The sequence below is a fragment of the Hemitrygon akajei genome, chromosome 20 (assembly GCF_048418815.1).
Source record: "Hemitrygon akajei chromosome 20, sHemAka1.3, whole genome shotgun sequence".
Classification (NCBI taxonomy): domain Eukaryota; kingdom Metazoa; phylum Chordata; class Chondrichthyes; order Myliobatiformes; family Dasyatidae; genus Hemitrygon; species Hemitrygon akajei.
In genome coordinates, this window is record NC_133143.1 from 65,995,892 (window position 1) to 66,011,156 (window position 15,265).

Genomic DNA, 15,265 nt, shown 5'->3' on the forward strand with positions numbered 1-15,265 from the left:
CCAGAGTAACAATTGTTTTGTTCTCTTTTTACACTTGCGTGCTAATGAATGACAGTAATCTTCATTTGACCTGGATTTTCCTGCACATTATTGACCATTTATTCTCACACAAACATCAATAAAATAAATACATTACACTATAGTGTTGGGTGGCATGACTCGGTGGACTGGAAGGGCTAAATAAATAACAGTATAGGCCTTCTACACATAATCAGAGGAAAACTTGATAAAAATCTCTGATCTGCTGCGTATTGATCTGATTTGAACATGGTATTATACAACTACATTCACAAGCTGACTCTCCTGTTTCTGATGACCAATGTGTGACTAATTTAGGGGAACTTCGAACCTCATCAGAAACCTGGGTACATGATAACAAACTGAAAGTTAAACAGAACTTGAATATCAAAACTGTTCTGGAAAAACACAAAAGTGAAAGCCATTTTATTCAAGTTTTTCTTATGTACTCATAATTGCTTTAGTATCAATTTACAATGCATATAGAGCCAACAATAGTCTTCAGATAAATCCAGATTCAGAATTCCAAAGCAATTACAGCTGATTAAATTAATTAAGATAGAATCCACTGATTAATACATTTAACTGAAAGAAATACTCTCCAACTCTATTATCAGGGGACTCTGATTGCAAGAAAAAAGAATATATGTGAAAAATGTTGTAACAGAACTTTAAAAAACCTCAAGTCCCAGTTGACAATTTAATAAAGTCTGCAGATCAAACATAACAAATTAATCCAGATTATAATCAATGAATTTTGTGGATGTATTCTTTCTGTTAGTTACTGATCTTGTGATGTGGCACGTGCTTGATTCTCCATGTTCAGCTACATGCTGCTCGGTACTTTCTGTTGTCTTTTCTTAGAAGGAATGCCAGTTCTTTGAAATTCTTCCCTTTCCTTCAGATATTGTTGCTTACATTCTTCATATAATGTTGAATCATTATAACTTAAGATGAAAAGAACAAGAAAAAACATTTTAGTGTAAAATAATATTCTAGTAAAATGTAATTGGGAAGCAAAACACATATATGTATTTGGTGAACACAGGAGATCCTGCAAATCCAGAGCAACACACACAAATGCTGGAGGAACTCCGCAGGTCAGACAGTATCTATGGAAATAAATGAACAGTTGACGTTTCTGGCCAGGACTCTTCATTAGGATTGAATATTTGATGCACACTGCAAGTAAATTCTTAAAACTAAAAATATTTAACAATGATAAAAAGTAACACGTTTTGGAAATTCATGTACATAATGAAAGAGAACAGTAATCTGACCACTGGAAGGACATAATTATTACAATCTAAAGATCAATATCCTAAGAAATAATTCTTCTCTTTCAGAAGTGCACGTGCATGTGCTAATAATTAGATTATAAAGCAGTCACAAAGTCCTTGAGGAACAGGCTTTAGGGTGGCTCTATACACAAACATGACATACCTAGAAGTGGGTGGAATAGATACTATCAGAGCCAGTAGGAACAATATTCTCTCCAGTGTAAATGCCAAGGTGTGTTTTACACAAGTATCTGCAAACTAATGATATCATTATTCTCCAGGTCTATACTTAGATGTAATAATATGTGTAACCTACATAAGCAGATATTGATTCCAAAATCGCTTGAGGCTAACATCTCATTCGTTTATTTATGAGCATCAGATGCCTCAAAGTTGTCATGCATTAAACTATGTGAAGTTCTGTATTCCTACAGTTGGGAATGATTTAAAATTAGAAGTTAATGCTTATCATTTCAAGTGGAAGTTTTATTCTAATAACAGTATAAATATTAATTAATGCCAACCAACCACTGGACATTAAATCCAGGTCTTGGCAGTGATGCCCAGACCATGAAATAATGACTAATAAAAATATTTTGATTCATATCCACATATTTGTAATTAATCTTACCGTGGAGCTTATGAACTTCCACTTAGTTGCTCACTGTTTGCCTTTTGCACTATTTACTATTTTTTAACCCATAGTAAATTTTATGTAATGCACTGTGTTGCTGCCACACAAAAAAAAACTTAACAATGTATGTTGTGATAATAAACCTGATTCTGATTCTGATAGACACGAGATTCTGCAGATGCTGGAAACCTTGAGCAACCCACACAAAGTGCTGGAGGAATTTAGCAGGTCAGGCAGCAGGCATCTCATTCTGATACATGAATTTGGATTCCATTTGTTCAAATTAAGGGTAGGTCAATGTTCTAAAATTACCTTTTAAACGACCATCTTATCACTGATAGATTTTGAAAATACTTAAAGATTTAAGACCGTTACACATTGGAGCAGAAATAGGCCAATAGGCCTGTCAAGACTGCTCTGCTATTCCATCATGGCTGATTTATTATCCCTTTCCACCCCATTTGCCCATACTAATCAAAAACTTATCAAACTCGGCTTTAAGTAGACCCAGTGAGTTGACTTCCACAACCGCCTGTGTCAGTGAACGCCACAGATTCACCAACCTCTGGTTAAGAAAATTCCTCCTCATCTCTGTTCTGAGGCTACACCCACTTGTCCTAGACTCCACTGCTATAAGAAACTGTCCATATCCACTCTACCTAGGCCTTTCAATATTTGATAGGTTTCAATGAGATTCCCCCTCATTCTTCTAATCTCCAGTGAATACAGGCCCAGAGCCATTAAATGGTCCTCATACATTAACCCTTTCATACCTGTGAACCTCTTCTGGACCCTCTCCAAAGCCAGCACATCCTTTCTTAGATAAGGGTCCAGAACTGCTCACCATACTCCAACTGGGGTCTGACCACTGCCTTATAAAGCCGCAGCATTATTATGTGTCTACCTGCATAAAGTATTCCCCAAACTACATTTGAGTATATTGCAAATTTTACCTACTGTTACTGAAAAGAACTTGGCTTCAACCACTAAATTAAACTGGTAAGGAAAATTATTTGCATGTAAGTAACGAGTTAATATTGCTGGTCGCTTTAAAGCACTCAGCTCAATGTGCTCCCAGAGAGAACATGTTAAGATGTTTGATAAAACTAGGCAGCAGCTGAGGCATAAGAACAAACCTTGACCTTTATTTACAGTCTGATTAAAGTGTTATTTTCACAGAGAGGAAAAACTTGTGAAAACTGAGCAGTTTATTATTTACAGGGCCAAATTTTCAATCATGTAAGCCAGCACATGTAATAAATCAGCAAATGAAAATTTAAAGAAAACCTGCAGATGCTAGAAATGTGAAATAGAATTTGTTGTGCATATGCTACAGGTCAGGCTGCATCTATGGAAAGGGAGACAGAGGTAATGCTCCAAGCTGGTGACCCTTTGTCACAGTTGGGAAGGAAAAGAGGAGAAGCTGTAAGGAGAGTGGAGTGAAGGGAGAACACTCGGGGTGACCAGAGGGATGAGTTATACACAAGGTTATCTAATCACTGAGTGAAGTTCGAGAATGAGAACACTGACAGTAGAGTGCAGCGGTTGCAAAAACATTCACTCATTTTGCATGTCATGAAAGAATAACTGAAATATAACTGATATAGAAACTGAAATAAAATTTAACAAAAGTATTTTGAAATAAAACTTATGAAAGTTTGATGAAAACTTAAAACTATAAAAATCATGTTTTAAAATATTAATTAGAAAATATTACAATCCTCTTGTTTATTTTCACTTCATTAAGGCCAGAAAATTTGCTAAATAAGAGTATACTGTTAAAAATTCACACATCATCCAAAAAAATGGAGGTATGTGTTGGGGAGCACTTCGGGTCCAGTGATCACAATGCCATTAGTTTCAATATAACTATGGAGAAGGATAGGACTGGACCCAGGGTTGAGATTTTTGATTGGAGAAAGGCTAACTTTGAGGAGATGCGAAAGGATTTAGAAGGAGTGGATTGGGACAACTTGTTTTATGGGAAGGATGTAAAAGAGAAATGGAGATCATTTAAAGGTGAAATTTTGAGGGTAATAGAATCTTTATGTTCCTGTTAGGTTGAAAGGAAAGGTTAAAAGTTTGAGAGAGCCATGGTTTTCAAGGGATATTGGAAACTTCGTTTGGAAGAAGAGAGGTATCTACAATAAATATAGGCAGCATGGAGTAAATGAGGTGCTCAAGGAATATAAAGAATGTAAAAAGAATCTTAAGAAAGAAATTAGAAAAGCTAAAAGAAGATACGAGGTTGCTTTGGCAAGTAAGGTGAAATAAATCCAAAGGGTTTCTGCAGTTATATTAATAGCAAAAGGATAGTGAGGGATAAAATTGGTCCCTTAGAGAATCAGTGGACTGCTATATGTGGAGCCAAAAGAGATGGGGGAGATTTTGAACAATTTCTTTTCTTCGGTATTCACTAAGGAGAAGGATATTGAATTGTGTAAGGTAAGGGAAACAAGTAGGGAAATTATGGAAACTATGATGATTAAAGAACAGGAAGTCCTGGCACTTTTAAGGAATATAAAAGTGGATACGTCTCCGGGTCCTGACAGGATATTCCCTAGGACCTTGAGGAAAATTAGTGTAGAAATAGCAGGGGCTCTGACAGAAATATTTCAAATGTCATTAGAAACGGGGATGGTGCTGGAGGATTGGCGTACTGCTCATGTTGTTCCATTGTTTAAAAAGGGTTCTAAGAGTTAACCTAGCAATTATAGGCCTGTAAGTTTGACGTCAGTGGTGGGTAAATTAATGGAAAGTATTCTTAGAGATGGTATACAGGTTCTCCCCCTCCCCCCATCCAAAGGTAGAGCGTTCCTATGAAACTGTTTGTAAACCGAAATGTCGTAAAGCAAAGAAGCAATTACCATTAATTTATATTGGAAAAATTTTTAAGAGTTCCCAGACCCAAAATAATAACCTACCAAATCAAACCAAATAACACATAAAACCTAAAATAACACTAACATATCGTAAAAGCAGGAATGATATGATATGATAAATATACACCCTATATAAAGTAGAAATATTGTATGTACGGTGTAGTTTCACTTATGAAAATTGGGAAGACAGCGAGCCAAAATCAATTTGGAGGAAAAAAAATCAGCATGTACACGCATGTGCACGTACACACCTACGCACTTACACGCATGTGCAAATAACTGCCCGCACAAGGTTTCACGGTCATTGTAGTCTTTCTCGGGGTAAACACACTTATAAAGCGGGCGTCTTTTTTTCGTAAAAGCGAAAATCCTCTTTGGTTAGCAAAAACAGGTACTAATGTAGGTCTTTCGTAACAGCGTGTTGTCGTAAAGCGAACATTCGAAAAATGGGGGACACCTGTATATAATTATCTGGATAGACAGGGTCTGATTAGGAACAGTTAAACAGTTAACATGGATTTGTGCGTGGAAGGTCATGTTTGACAAATCCTATTGAACTTTTTGAAGAGGTTACTAGGAAAGTTGACGAGGGTAAAGCAGCGGATGTTGTCTATATGGACTTCAGTAAGGCCTCTGACAAGGTTCCACAGGGAAGGTTAGTTAGGAAAGTTCAATCTTTAGGTATTAATATTGAAGTAGTAAAATGGATTCAACAGTGGCTGGATGGGAGATGCCAGAGAGTAGTGGTGGATAACTGTTTGTCAGGTTGGAGGCCGATGACTAGTGGTGTGCCTCAGGGATCTGTACTGGGTCCAATGTTGTTTGTCATATACATTAATGATCTGGATGATGGGGTGGTAAATTGGATTAGTAAGTATGCAGATGATACTAAGATAGGTGGCGTTGTGGATAATGAAGTAGGTTTTCAAAGCTTGCAGAGAGATTTAGAAGAGTGGGCTGAAAGATTTCAGATGGAGTTTAATGCTGATAAGTGTGAGGTGCTACATTTTGGTAGGACTAATCAAAATAAGACATACATGGTAAATGGTAGGGCATTGAAGAATAGACAATAGACAATAGGTGCAGAAGTAGACCATTCGGCCCTTCGAGCCTGCGCCGCCATTTTGAGATCATGGCTGATCATCTACTATCAATACCCAGTTCCTGCCTTGTCCCCATATCTCTTGATTCCCCTATCCATAAGATACCTATCTAGCTCCTTCTTGAAAGCATCCAGAGAATTGGCCTCCACTACCTTCCGAGGCAGTGCATTCCAGACCCCCACAACTCTCTGGGAGAAGAAGTTTTTCCTTAACTCTGTCCTAAATGACTTACCCCTTATTCTCAAACCATGCCCTCTGGTACTGGACTCTCCCAGCATCTGGAACATATTTCCTGCCTCTATCTTGTCCAATCCCTTAATAATCTTATATGTTTCAATCAGATCCCCTCTCAATCTCCTTAATTCCAGCGTGTACAAGCCCAATCTCTCTAACCACTCTGCGTAAGACAGTCCAGACATCCCAGGAATTAACCTTGTGAATCTACGCTGCACTTCCTCTACAGCCAGGATGTCCTTCCTTAACCCTGGAGACCAAAACTGTACACAATACTCCAGATGTGGTCTCACCAGGGCTCTGTACAAATGCAAGAGGATTTCCTTGCTCTTGTACTCAATTCCCTTTGTAATAAAGGCCAACATTCCATTAGCCTTCTTCACTGCCTGCTGCACTTGCTCATTCACCTTCAGTGACTGATGAACAAGGACTAGATCTCTTTGTATTTCTCCCTTACCTAACTCTACACCATTCAGATAATAATCTGCCTTCCTGTTCTTACTCCCAAAGTGGATAACCTCACACTTATTCACATTAAACATCATCTGCCAAGTATCTGCCCACTCACTCAGCCTATCTAAGTCACCCTGAATTCTCCTAACATCCTCATCACATGTCACACTGCCACCCAGCTTAGTATCATCAGCAAATTTGCTGATGTTATTCTCAATGCCTTCATCTAAATCGTTGACGTAAATTGTAAACAGCTGTGGTCCCAATACCGAGCCCTGTGGCACCCCACTAGTCACCACCTGCCATTCCGAGAAACACCCATTCACCGCTACCCTTTGCTTTCTATCTGCCAACCAGTTTTCTATCCATGTCAATGTCTTCCCCCCAATGCCGTAAGCTTTGATTTTACCCAGCAATCTCCTATGTGGGACCTTATCAAATGCCTTCTGAAAATCGAGGTACACTACACTACATCCACTGGATCTCCCCCGTCTAACTTAAGAATGCAGTAGAACAGAGTGATCTAGGAATAATGGTGCATAGTACCCTGAAGGTGGAATCTCATGTGGATAGGGTGGTGAAGAAAGCTTTTGGTACGCTGCCCTTTATAAATCAGAGCATTGAGTATAAGAGTTGGGATGTAATGTTAAAATTGTACAAGGCATTGGTAAGGCCAAATTTGGAGTATTGTGTACAGTTCTGGTCACGGAATTATAGGAAAGATGTTAACAAAATAGAGAGAGTACAGAGAAGATTTACTAGACTGTTACCTGGGTTTCAGCACCTAAGTGATGGAGAAAGGTTGAACAAGTTAGGTCTTTATTCTTAGGTTGAGGGGGGACTTGATAGAGGTATTTAAAATTATGAGGGGGATAGATAGAGTTGACGTGGATAGGCTTTTTCCATTGAGAGTAGGGGAGATTCAAACAAGAGGACATGAGTTGAGAGTTCGGGGGCAAAAGTTTAGGGGTAACATGAGGGGGAACTTCTTTATTCAGAGAGTGGTAGATGTGTGGAACAAGCTTCCAGTAGAAGTGGTAGAGGCAGGTTCGATTTTGTCATTTAAAAAAAAATTGGATAGGTATATGGACAGGAAAGGAATGGAGGGTGTTGGGGTTAATTCGAGACTGCCATTACAGGTCAGGAGTGGCTCACGTAACACACATAATGTTAGGAGGCCGGAATGCGAGGGAGGGGGGAGCGAAACTGGGGACCCCGCTACACCGATACTATTAGTGTCACGCGATTCAGTAAACAAAAGAAACAGGTAACTCGTGAGCATATGGCTGCGGGCCAATAAGATGGACACAAGTGCCCGATATTACCTAATATGTAGCGGGGTTGTGCTGGGGGGAAAAGGGGTATAAATAAGAGCAGATTGTAAGGGGAAAACAGAACGCCTTCTCCAGCGACTCCGTGGATTCGCTGTGCCAGTTACGAATTCTGCAATAAAGCCACGTTTTGTAATATTCCGGTGTTAGTTGTCTCTCTTCCTAAACGAACACAGGGCAGAATTTCAAGCCCAACAAGGGTTATGGGCTGAGTGCAGGTCGGTGGGACTAGGTGAGAGTAAGCATTCGGCACGGACTAGAAGGGCCGAGATGGCCTGTTTCTGTGCTGTAATTGTTATATGGTTATAAAACTACATTTTCAAGATAGTTTTCAGAGAAGAATATTTCATTAACTACATGAGGCCCTTGTTAGATCACTATTTTCATAAAATAAAACTGGAGAATTTTGCAAACGAACACTCTGTGAACAAAAGGAATCACTTCCAGCAACTTTAGCCGTGTTAAATATGTATTTCAGTTCTGATGTTGTTATAGAACATAGACTAGTACAGCACAGGACAGGCCCTTCAGCCCACAATGTGCCAAATCAATTAAATTAGCATCAAATGCCAAACCAAACTAATCCTATCTGCCTACACAATGTCCATATCCTTCCATTTTCCTCACATTCATGTGCCTATCTAAGCATCTCTAAAGTCTCTAATGTATCTTCCTCTACCACCACCCCAGGAAGCACATTCTAGGCATCCACCATTCTCAGTGTAAAAAAACTTGCCCTTCAAATCTCACCTTAAATGCAGGCCTCTGGTATTAGACACTTCAATCCTGGGAAAAGATACTGTCTGTCTACTCTATCTACGCCTCTCATAATCTTATAACTTTTTATCAGATTTCTCCTCAGCCTCCGCTGCTCCCGGCAACACACACCAAGTTTGTCCAGCCTTGCATTATAGCACATGCCCTCTAATCCAGGCAGCGTCCTGGTAAACCTGCACCTTCTCCAGAGCCTCAACATCCTTCCTATAATGGGGCAAGCAGAACTGTATGCAATATTACAGATATGGCCCAACTCAAGCTTTATAAAGCTGCCACATAACTTCCTGACTTTTGAATTCAGTGCCTTGACTAATAAAGGCAAGCATGCCATATGCCTTCTTAACCACTCTATCAACCTTTGTAGCCACATACAGCGAGCTCTGAACTTGGAACCCAAGATCCCTCTGCTCATTACCATCCTGTTAAGGATCTTACCCTTAACAGTGTACTACGCTCTCTTTGCATTTGACCTACCAAGGTGCAACACTTCCCATTTGTTCAGGTTAAACTCCATCTGCCATTCCTCTGCACACTCTGAACAGAAGGAATCACTTCCAGCAACTCTATCTGTATTTAAATATGTATTTCTGTTCTGAGGTTGTTCAAATGATGCTGACTTTCAAAGTGTAATGATAGCAAACACTCTTCCATCACCACAATTGCAAACTCCGAACAATGGTTCCCAGCAGTCCTCCATCTCAATAGCTACCTCTGTGTACATAAATCTCAACATTTATTTGAAGAAACTTCCTTAATTTCCACAATAACTGCAAATTTAAAAAACTGTCTACCGGGACAAATGTCAAATGCAACTTACTTACAGTGCAGGGTTAAGAGAACCACTCATTAACCCAAAAACAGGATTTGAATTGCATCCATATGATAGAGTTATTGAATAGGCTTAACGTAACAACAATGTTATCCACCACTCCTACTTGGAAGAAGGGAAATTGTTCTAGGGCACATAGTATGTTAGCTGGTGATTACAACTGAAGAAGTTAAGGTCCTCTAAAGACCCAGTCCGGTAGGGTGAAACAGGAGGAGGATTATTCTCCACTCAGTAGCAACTTTAATAGGTCCAGGAGTGTATCTAATGACGTGGCCCTAGGAGTGGGACCTGGTGCGGTCTTCTGTTGCTCTAGCTGATCTACTTCAGAGATGCTCTTCTGCACACCACTGTTGTGTCATGTGGTTATTTGAGTTTTGGTTGCCTTCTTGTCAGCTTGAACCAGTCTGGCCAATCTCCTCAGACACCTCTCATTAACAAGGTGTTTTTGCCCACAGAACTGCCACTTACTGGATTTTTTTTTTGATTTTTTTCCACCATTTTCTGCAAATTCTAGAGATAATGGTGCATGAAAATCCCAGGACATCAGCAGTTTCTGAGACACTCAAACCACCCCATCTGGCACCAATCACTTCACAGTCAAAGTCACTTAGATCATATTTCTTCTCCATTCTGATGTTTGGTCTGAACTTCATCTGAAACTCTTGACCATGTCTGCATGTTTTTATGCATTGAGTTGCTGCCACATGATTGACTGATGAGATATTTGCATGAACAAGCTGGTGTACCTAATAAAATGGCCACCAAGTGTATATTACACTGGGATTCATATGAGATATTAAAATGCAAAAGAGTTTTAATCCCAACAATGCAATCTCTCACTTTTAAAAATCCAACCAAGAATTGAGGACAGAAGGGAGCAAACTCACCCAAAAAGGATTCAAGGAAAGCATGGAAAAACTTTCAAATCAGAGGTCTGTACCATAAGACGAAGGAGAATTAGGCTATTCGGCCAAATGAGTATGCTCCACCATTCTATCATGGTTCATTTACTATCCCTCGCAACCACATTCTCCAGTCTTCTCCTTGTAACCTTTGACTCCCTGACTAATCAAGAACCTATCAACCTCTGCTTTAAATGACTTAATGACTTGGTCTCCCTAGCTGTCTGTACCAATTAATTCCACAGATTCACTATTCTCTGGTTGAAGAAATTTCTCCTCATCTTTGTTCCAAGTGGACAATGCTCTACTCTGTGGCTGTGTCCCCTGGTCCTAGACTCTCCCACTTCAGGAGACATCCTCTCCACATCCACTCTATTGAAAGATTTTGCTTAATGTCATATAAATCACATGAAGGCAAAAAAACATGCACATTCACCAATATTCAATCATCAGAGTATTTTTTTTTAATCTTTCACACCCTTCTCAAAGCTGCATTGCAGTCTGCTGCTGTTTGACACTAGCAATGCTCATTTGTCACGGTCTATATGCAAAATGAGACTTTTTTATTTTTTGACCATTTGCAGACAATAAGACATTAAATACATTTTTACTTTGCGTCTCACACCTGGTTAACTTATCTAGCATCTGTTACAGTTCACATAATTGAAAGTGGTAGCATTCCTTAAATCTTGTAACATTTCTGACCAACCCAGTATGCTTATTATTTTAACCTTTAATCTGCAGAATTGAATATGTAGAGAAAAAAAGGTATTAGGCAAGCTAGATATTAATTGTGTAATCCTGAGACAACCACAAAAATGAAACATGAAAAAGGTGTTAAAAATCTTGGTGTTACAGAAAAAATATTCATGAGAAAGATTATTGCAGAGTTAAGTACTTAGACTGTGAAGTATCCTGTAAACCCTTGGTCACCCTGCCCACTTTGCTGTTAGTCTGAACAACTAGGACAGTAGAGATGCCAGGCAGGATAGTTGAAAGCTCCTCTTGCAGGTTGCGGGAAGGCAGCGAGACCTCCAGTGTCCCTGATGACTACAACTGTGAGAAGTGCATCCAGCTGCAGCTTCTAACAAACTACGTTATGGAGTTGGAGCTGAAACTGGATGAACTCCAGATCATTTGGGAGGCTGAAGGAATGATAGATAGGACATATAGAGAGGTCAAGAAAGTTTAGTCACTCAGCATTCAGCATGAGGTAGTAAATTGGATTAGACATTGGCTTTGTGGGAGAAGCCAGAGAGTGGTAGTAGAGAGTTGGCTCTCTGACTGGAGGCCTGTGACTAGTGGTGTGCCACAGGGATCAGTACTGGATCCTTTGTTATTTGTCATCTATGTCAATGATCTGGAAGATCAAATGTTAACTGGATCAGCAAATTTGCGGATGACAACAAGATTAAGGGTGCAGTGGACAGCAAGGAAGGATATCATGGCTTCCAGAGGGATCTGGATCAGCTGGAAAATGGCAGATGGAATTTAATGCAGGCAAGTACGAGGTTTTGCACTTTGGTAGGACCAACTAGGGTAGGTCTTACACAGTGAACAGTAGGGGTACTGAGGGGTGTGGTAGAACAAAGAGATCTGGGAATACAGAAACATAATTCTTTTAAAGTGGTGTCACAGATAGATAGGGTCGTAAAGAAAGCATCTGGCACATTGGCCTCCATAAATCAATGTAATGAGTACAGAAGAAGGGATGTTATGTTTAAGTCATATAAGACGAGTCCATGCCAACTATTCAGCATCTATTCAGACTATCTTTCTATCTATCTATAGTCTGGTCCAATGAACCACATCACCCAGCCATTCACCTATTGAGTCTAGCTAATCACGAGACAATTTACAGTGACCTGTGACCAGTACGACTTTGGACTGAGAAGAAACCGGACACCCAGGCAAAACCCATGCGTTCAAAGTGAGGGATGCACAAACTCCTTACAGATGACATCGGAATTGAACTGTGAACTCTGATGCCCCAAGCTCAAATAGCATTGCGCTAAATGCTACACTACCTTGGTACCCCAAGTTTATAACAAATGTTCAGCCCATTAGAACATGGGAGAAAGTTGAAGCACCTGGACAAAAGTTATGGGGTCACAGGAAGAATGCACAAACTCAACATAGATAGAACTCAAGGTCAGGCCTGAACCTGTGAGACAGAGGCAAAGGATCTTCTAGCAGAACTGTTGTACCAAATAGTGTTTTTTATTTTAAATGCACTATCTTGTCCCAATCGACTATTACCGTTTGTGTTGCCTCATGAAACTTTTAAACAGCTCCATGAAATAACCCCATAATTCTGTGTCTTCTAATTCTGTCCACATATTTTTGGTGGGGATTTTTATCTCTTTACTCAAGGTGCAGGTCCTATCCCAGTAACTGGACACAATATACCAAACACATCACACCATTCCTTTAAGGCACAGCCCAAACATTCAAAGTCAAAGTCAAATTTATTAAAGTAAATATATGTTACTATATCTTATCTTGAGATTCATTTTCTCATTTATAGGAAAGTAAAGAAATACAATAGAATTTATGAAAAACTATACATAAACAAAATAAATGTTTAAATGTGCAAAAGACAAATTGTGCAAATGAAAAAAATTTGAGAACTTGAGTTGTGAAGAGTCCGTGAAGGTGTGTCTGTAAGTTGTAGAATCAGTTCAGAGTTATAGTGAGTGAAGTTATTTACGTTGATTCAGGAACCCGAAGGTTATAGGGGTAATAATTGTTTCTGAATCTGGTGATGTGGGATCTAAGACTTCTGTAATCTCAAATCTATTCTTGTAAAATAATTTGTTTGGATTTACTATTACATTTCAACTTTTGTATTCCATAAACCCAATATTTTGTTTGAAAAAGATGTGAGGGGATACAGAGGGCCACCAACTATGATTCTCCAAAAGGAAAATGCTGCCGATGCTGGAAATCTGAAATAAAAATGAAAAAAGTTGGAAACCCTCAACAAGTCACATAGTGCTTGGAAAGGTTTGGCAGATCCTTCATTGCTTCACCTGCTCCCTCTTTTCCAAACTCAAGAATATAACTTTCTCCATTCACAGAACTTATTGTTTGGTGTTGTTTACAAACAGATTTAGTTTTTTAAAATAAAGTTAGGTTCGTAAAACCTAAGAGAGAGGTTATGGCTATTTGGTAGGAATTCCCTCTGTTGCTTCATGCAGTTGGAGGCTCAGAGGGAAAGAACAAATAACATTATTGTAAACAGAAGATATTCTGCAGATACGGAAATCCAGAGTAACACTTACAAAATGCTGGAGGCAGCATCTATGGAGAGGAATAAAGAGTTGGTGTTTCAGGCTGAGAAATTTCATCAGGACAATAAATCTCATAATTTCTCCTATCTGAAGTGCTTATCTTCTATTGTTATCTCTTTTTAATCACAACAATACTTCTAACTAATTTATGGTATTTTTGGTAAGAATTTTTAAAATTTAACTTTGATTTGATTAGCTGAGGCTTACTGTTGAAACATGAAGATGGCAATAAGTTTCTCCAGTTATGTGGCAACAAAGCAGAGGCTAATCTTTGAGGGAGAGTAGTTTCAAAGCTGAAGTAAACATGGGACATATCAAAAGGATTAACTTTTTTCTCCATCTTGAACTGGAGATTAGCATACTATTTATTTAATGTATAATTAATGAAGCTTGTTTTATTTTGATTACTTTATGATTATGAAGGGAATACATTGATGCATGAAGATTTCTTAGCATGGCTGTTCTTACACACACAAGGAACAATGAGGAAATCCCCTCATTTTCTGAGGTACAAGCAACAAAGGGAAGTCCTTCCAAACAGTCATAACCTAATCCTTTTAATAAACTGATCTTGAAGATTTGGAAACAGGAGATCAAAGCTGAGCATCCAGGAATTTGGCCAATCTTCAGGAAGAATTTAACTTAAGTAACTTGTTGCCTCCTTCACATTTATGGACATCAGGTTCTGTGGATATTAGTGGTTAGTGCAGTGGTACTACAGCTTGGGGGATCAGAGTTCAGAGTTCACTTCTGACATCATTTGTAAGGAGTCTCTGTACGACCTTGCTGTGGAATTTAAGGGATTTCTCTGAGTCCTCCCACCGTCCAAAGACATACTGGGTAGGTTAATTGGTCATTGTGAACAGTCCCATTATTATGTTAGGATTAAGTCGGGGTTGACGGGGGTTGCTGAGCAGTGCCTATTCCGTGGTACATCTCTAAATAAATAAAGCAAGTAAATACGTAAATAAATCTCCACCTAAAATATCTGACTGCACACACATATCCCAGAGTATATGCATAAGGTTGCAGCTCATACTCAGTGGTCTAGTATAAACAGGTATGAAATATTTTACTTGCACTAACATTAGCATCACATAATGCTATGTGATGAGTTGCAATCTACGGTCAGTAGTGGTGTTGAAGAATCCCATTTTCACTTAACCTAGCTTTTGGAGCCAGATAGTGGGGTAAGTTAGATCTACTAAGATCATCTCATTGCAAAGTCTGCAATATATTGGTGGGAACCAGACAAGAAAACAACAACCTCCTTTCCTCTCACCTGGACTCACCTATCACTGCTAACTTGTGCTCATCCCCCTACCAACTTCTTATTCTGTTTTTTTCCCTCTTCCTTTCCAGTCCTGATAAAGAGTATCAGCCCCAAAACTTCAGATGTTTATTCCTGTCCCACAGATACTGCTTGACCTGCTGAGTTCATCAGGTATTTCATGTGTGCAGATTTCCAACATCTGCAGGATTTTTTGTGTAAACAAACCAACAAGCTGGGACAGGCAACATTTTTAGAT

The 15,265-nt window shown here is 39.1% G+C and overlaps 1 protein-coding gene across 1 annotated transcript in view; it reads right to left on the bottom strand.

Moving 5' to 3' along the window:
- Positions 1 to 414: 414 nt before the first annotated feature.
- Positions 415 to 15,265, bottom strand: part of cmc1 (C-x(9)-C motif containing 1) — a 75,564-nt gene continuing 60,713 nt past the window's right edge. Inside the window, exon 4 of the mRNA XM_073024507.1 lies at positions 415 to 965. Within this exon, the coding sequence (XP_072880608.1) occupies positions 845 to 965 (121 nt within the window). The 3' untranslated portion in view covers positions 415 to 844. The remainder of the gene's footprint in view (positions 966 to 15,265) is intronic.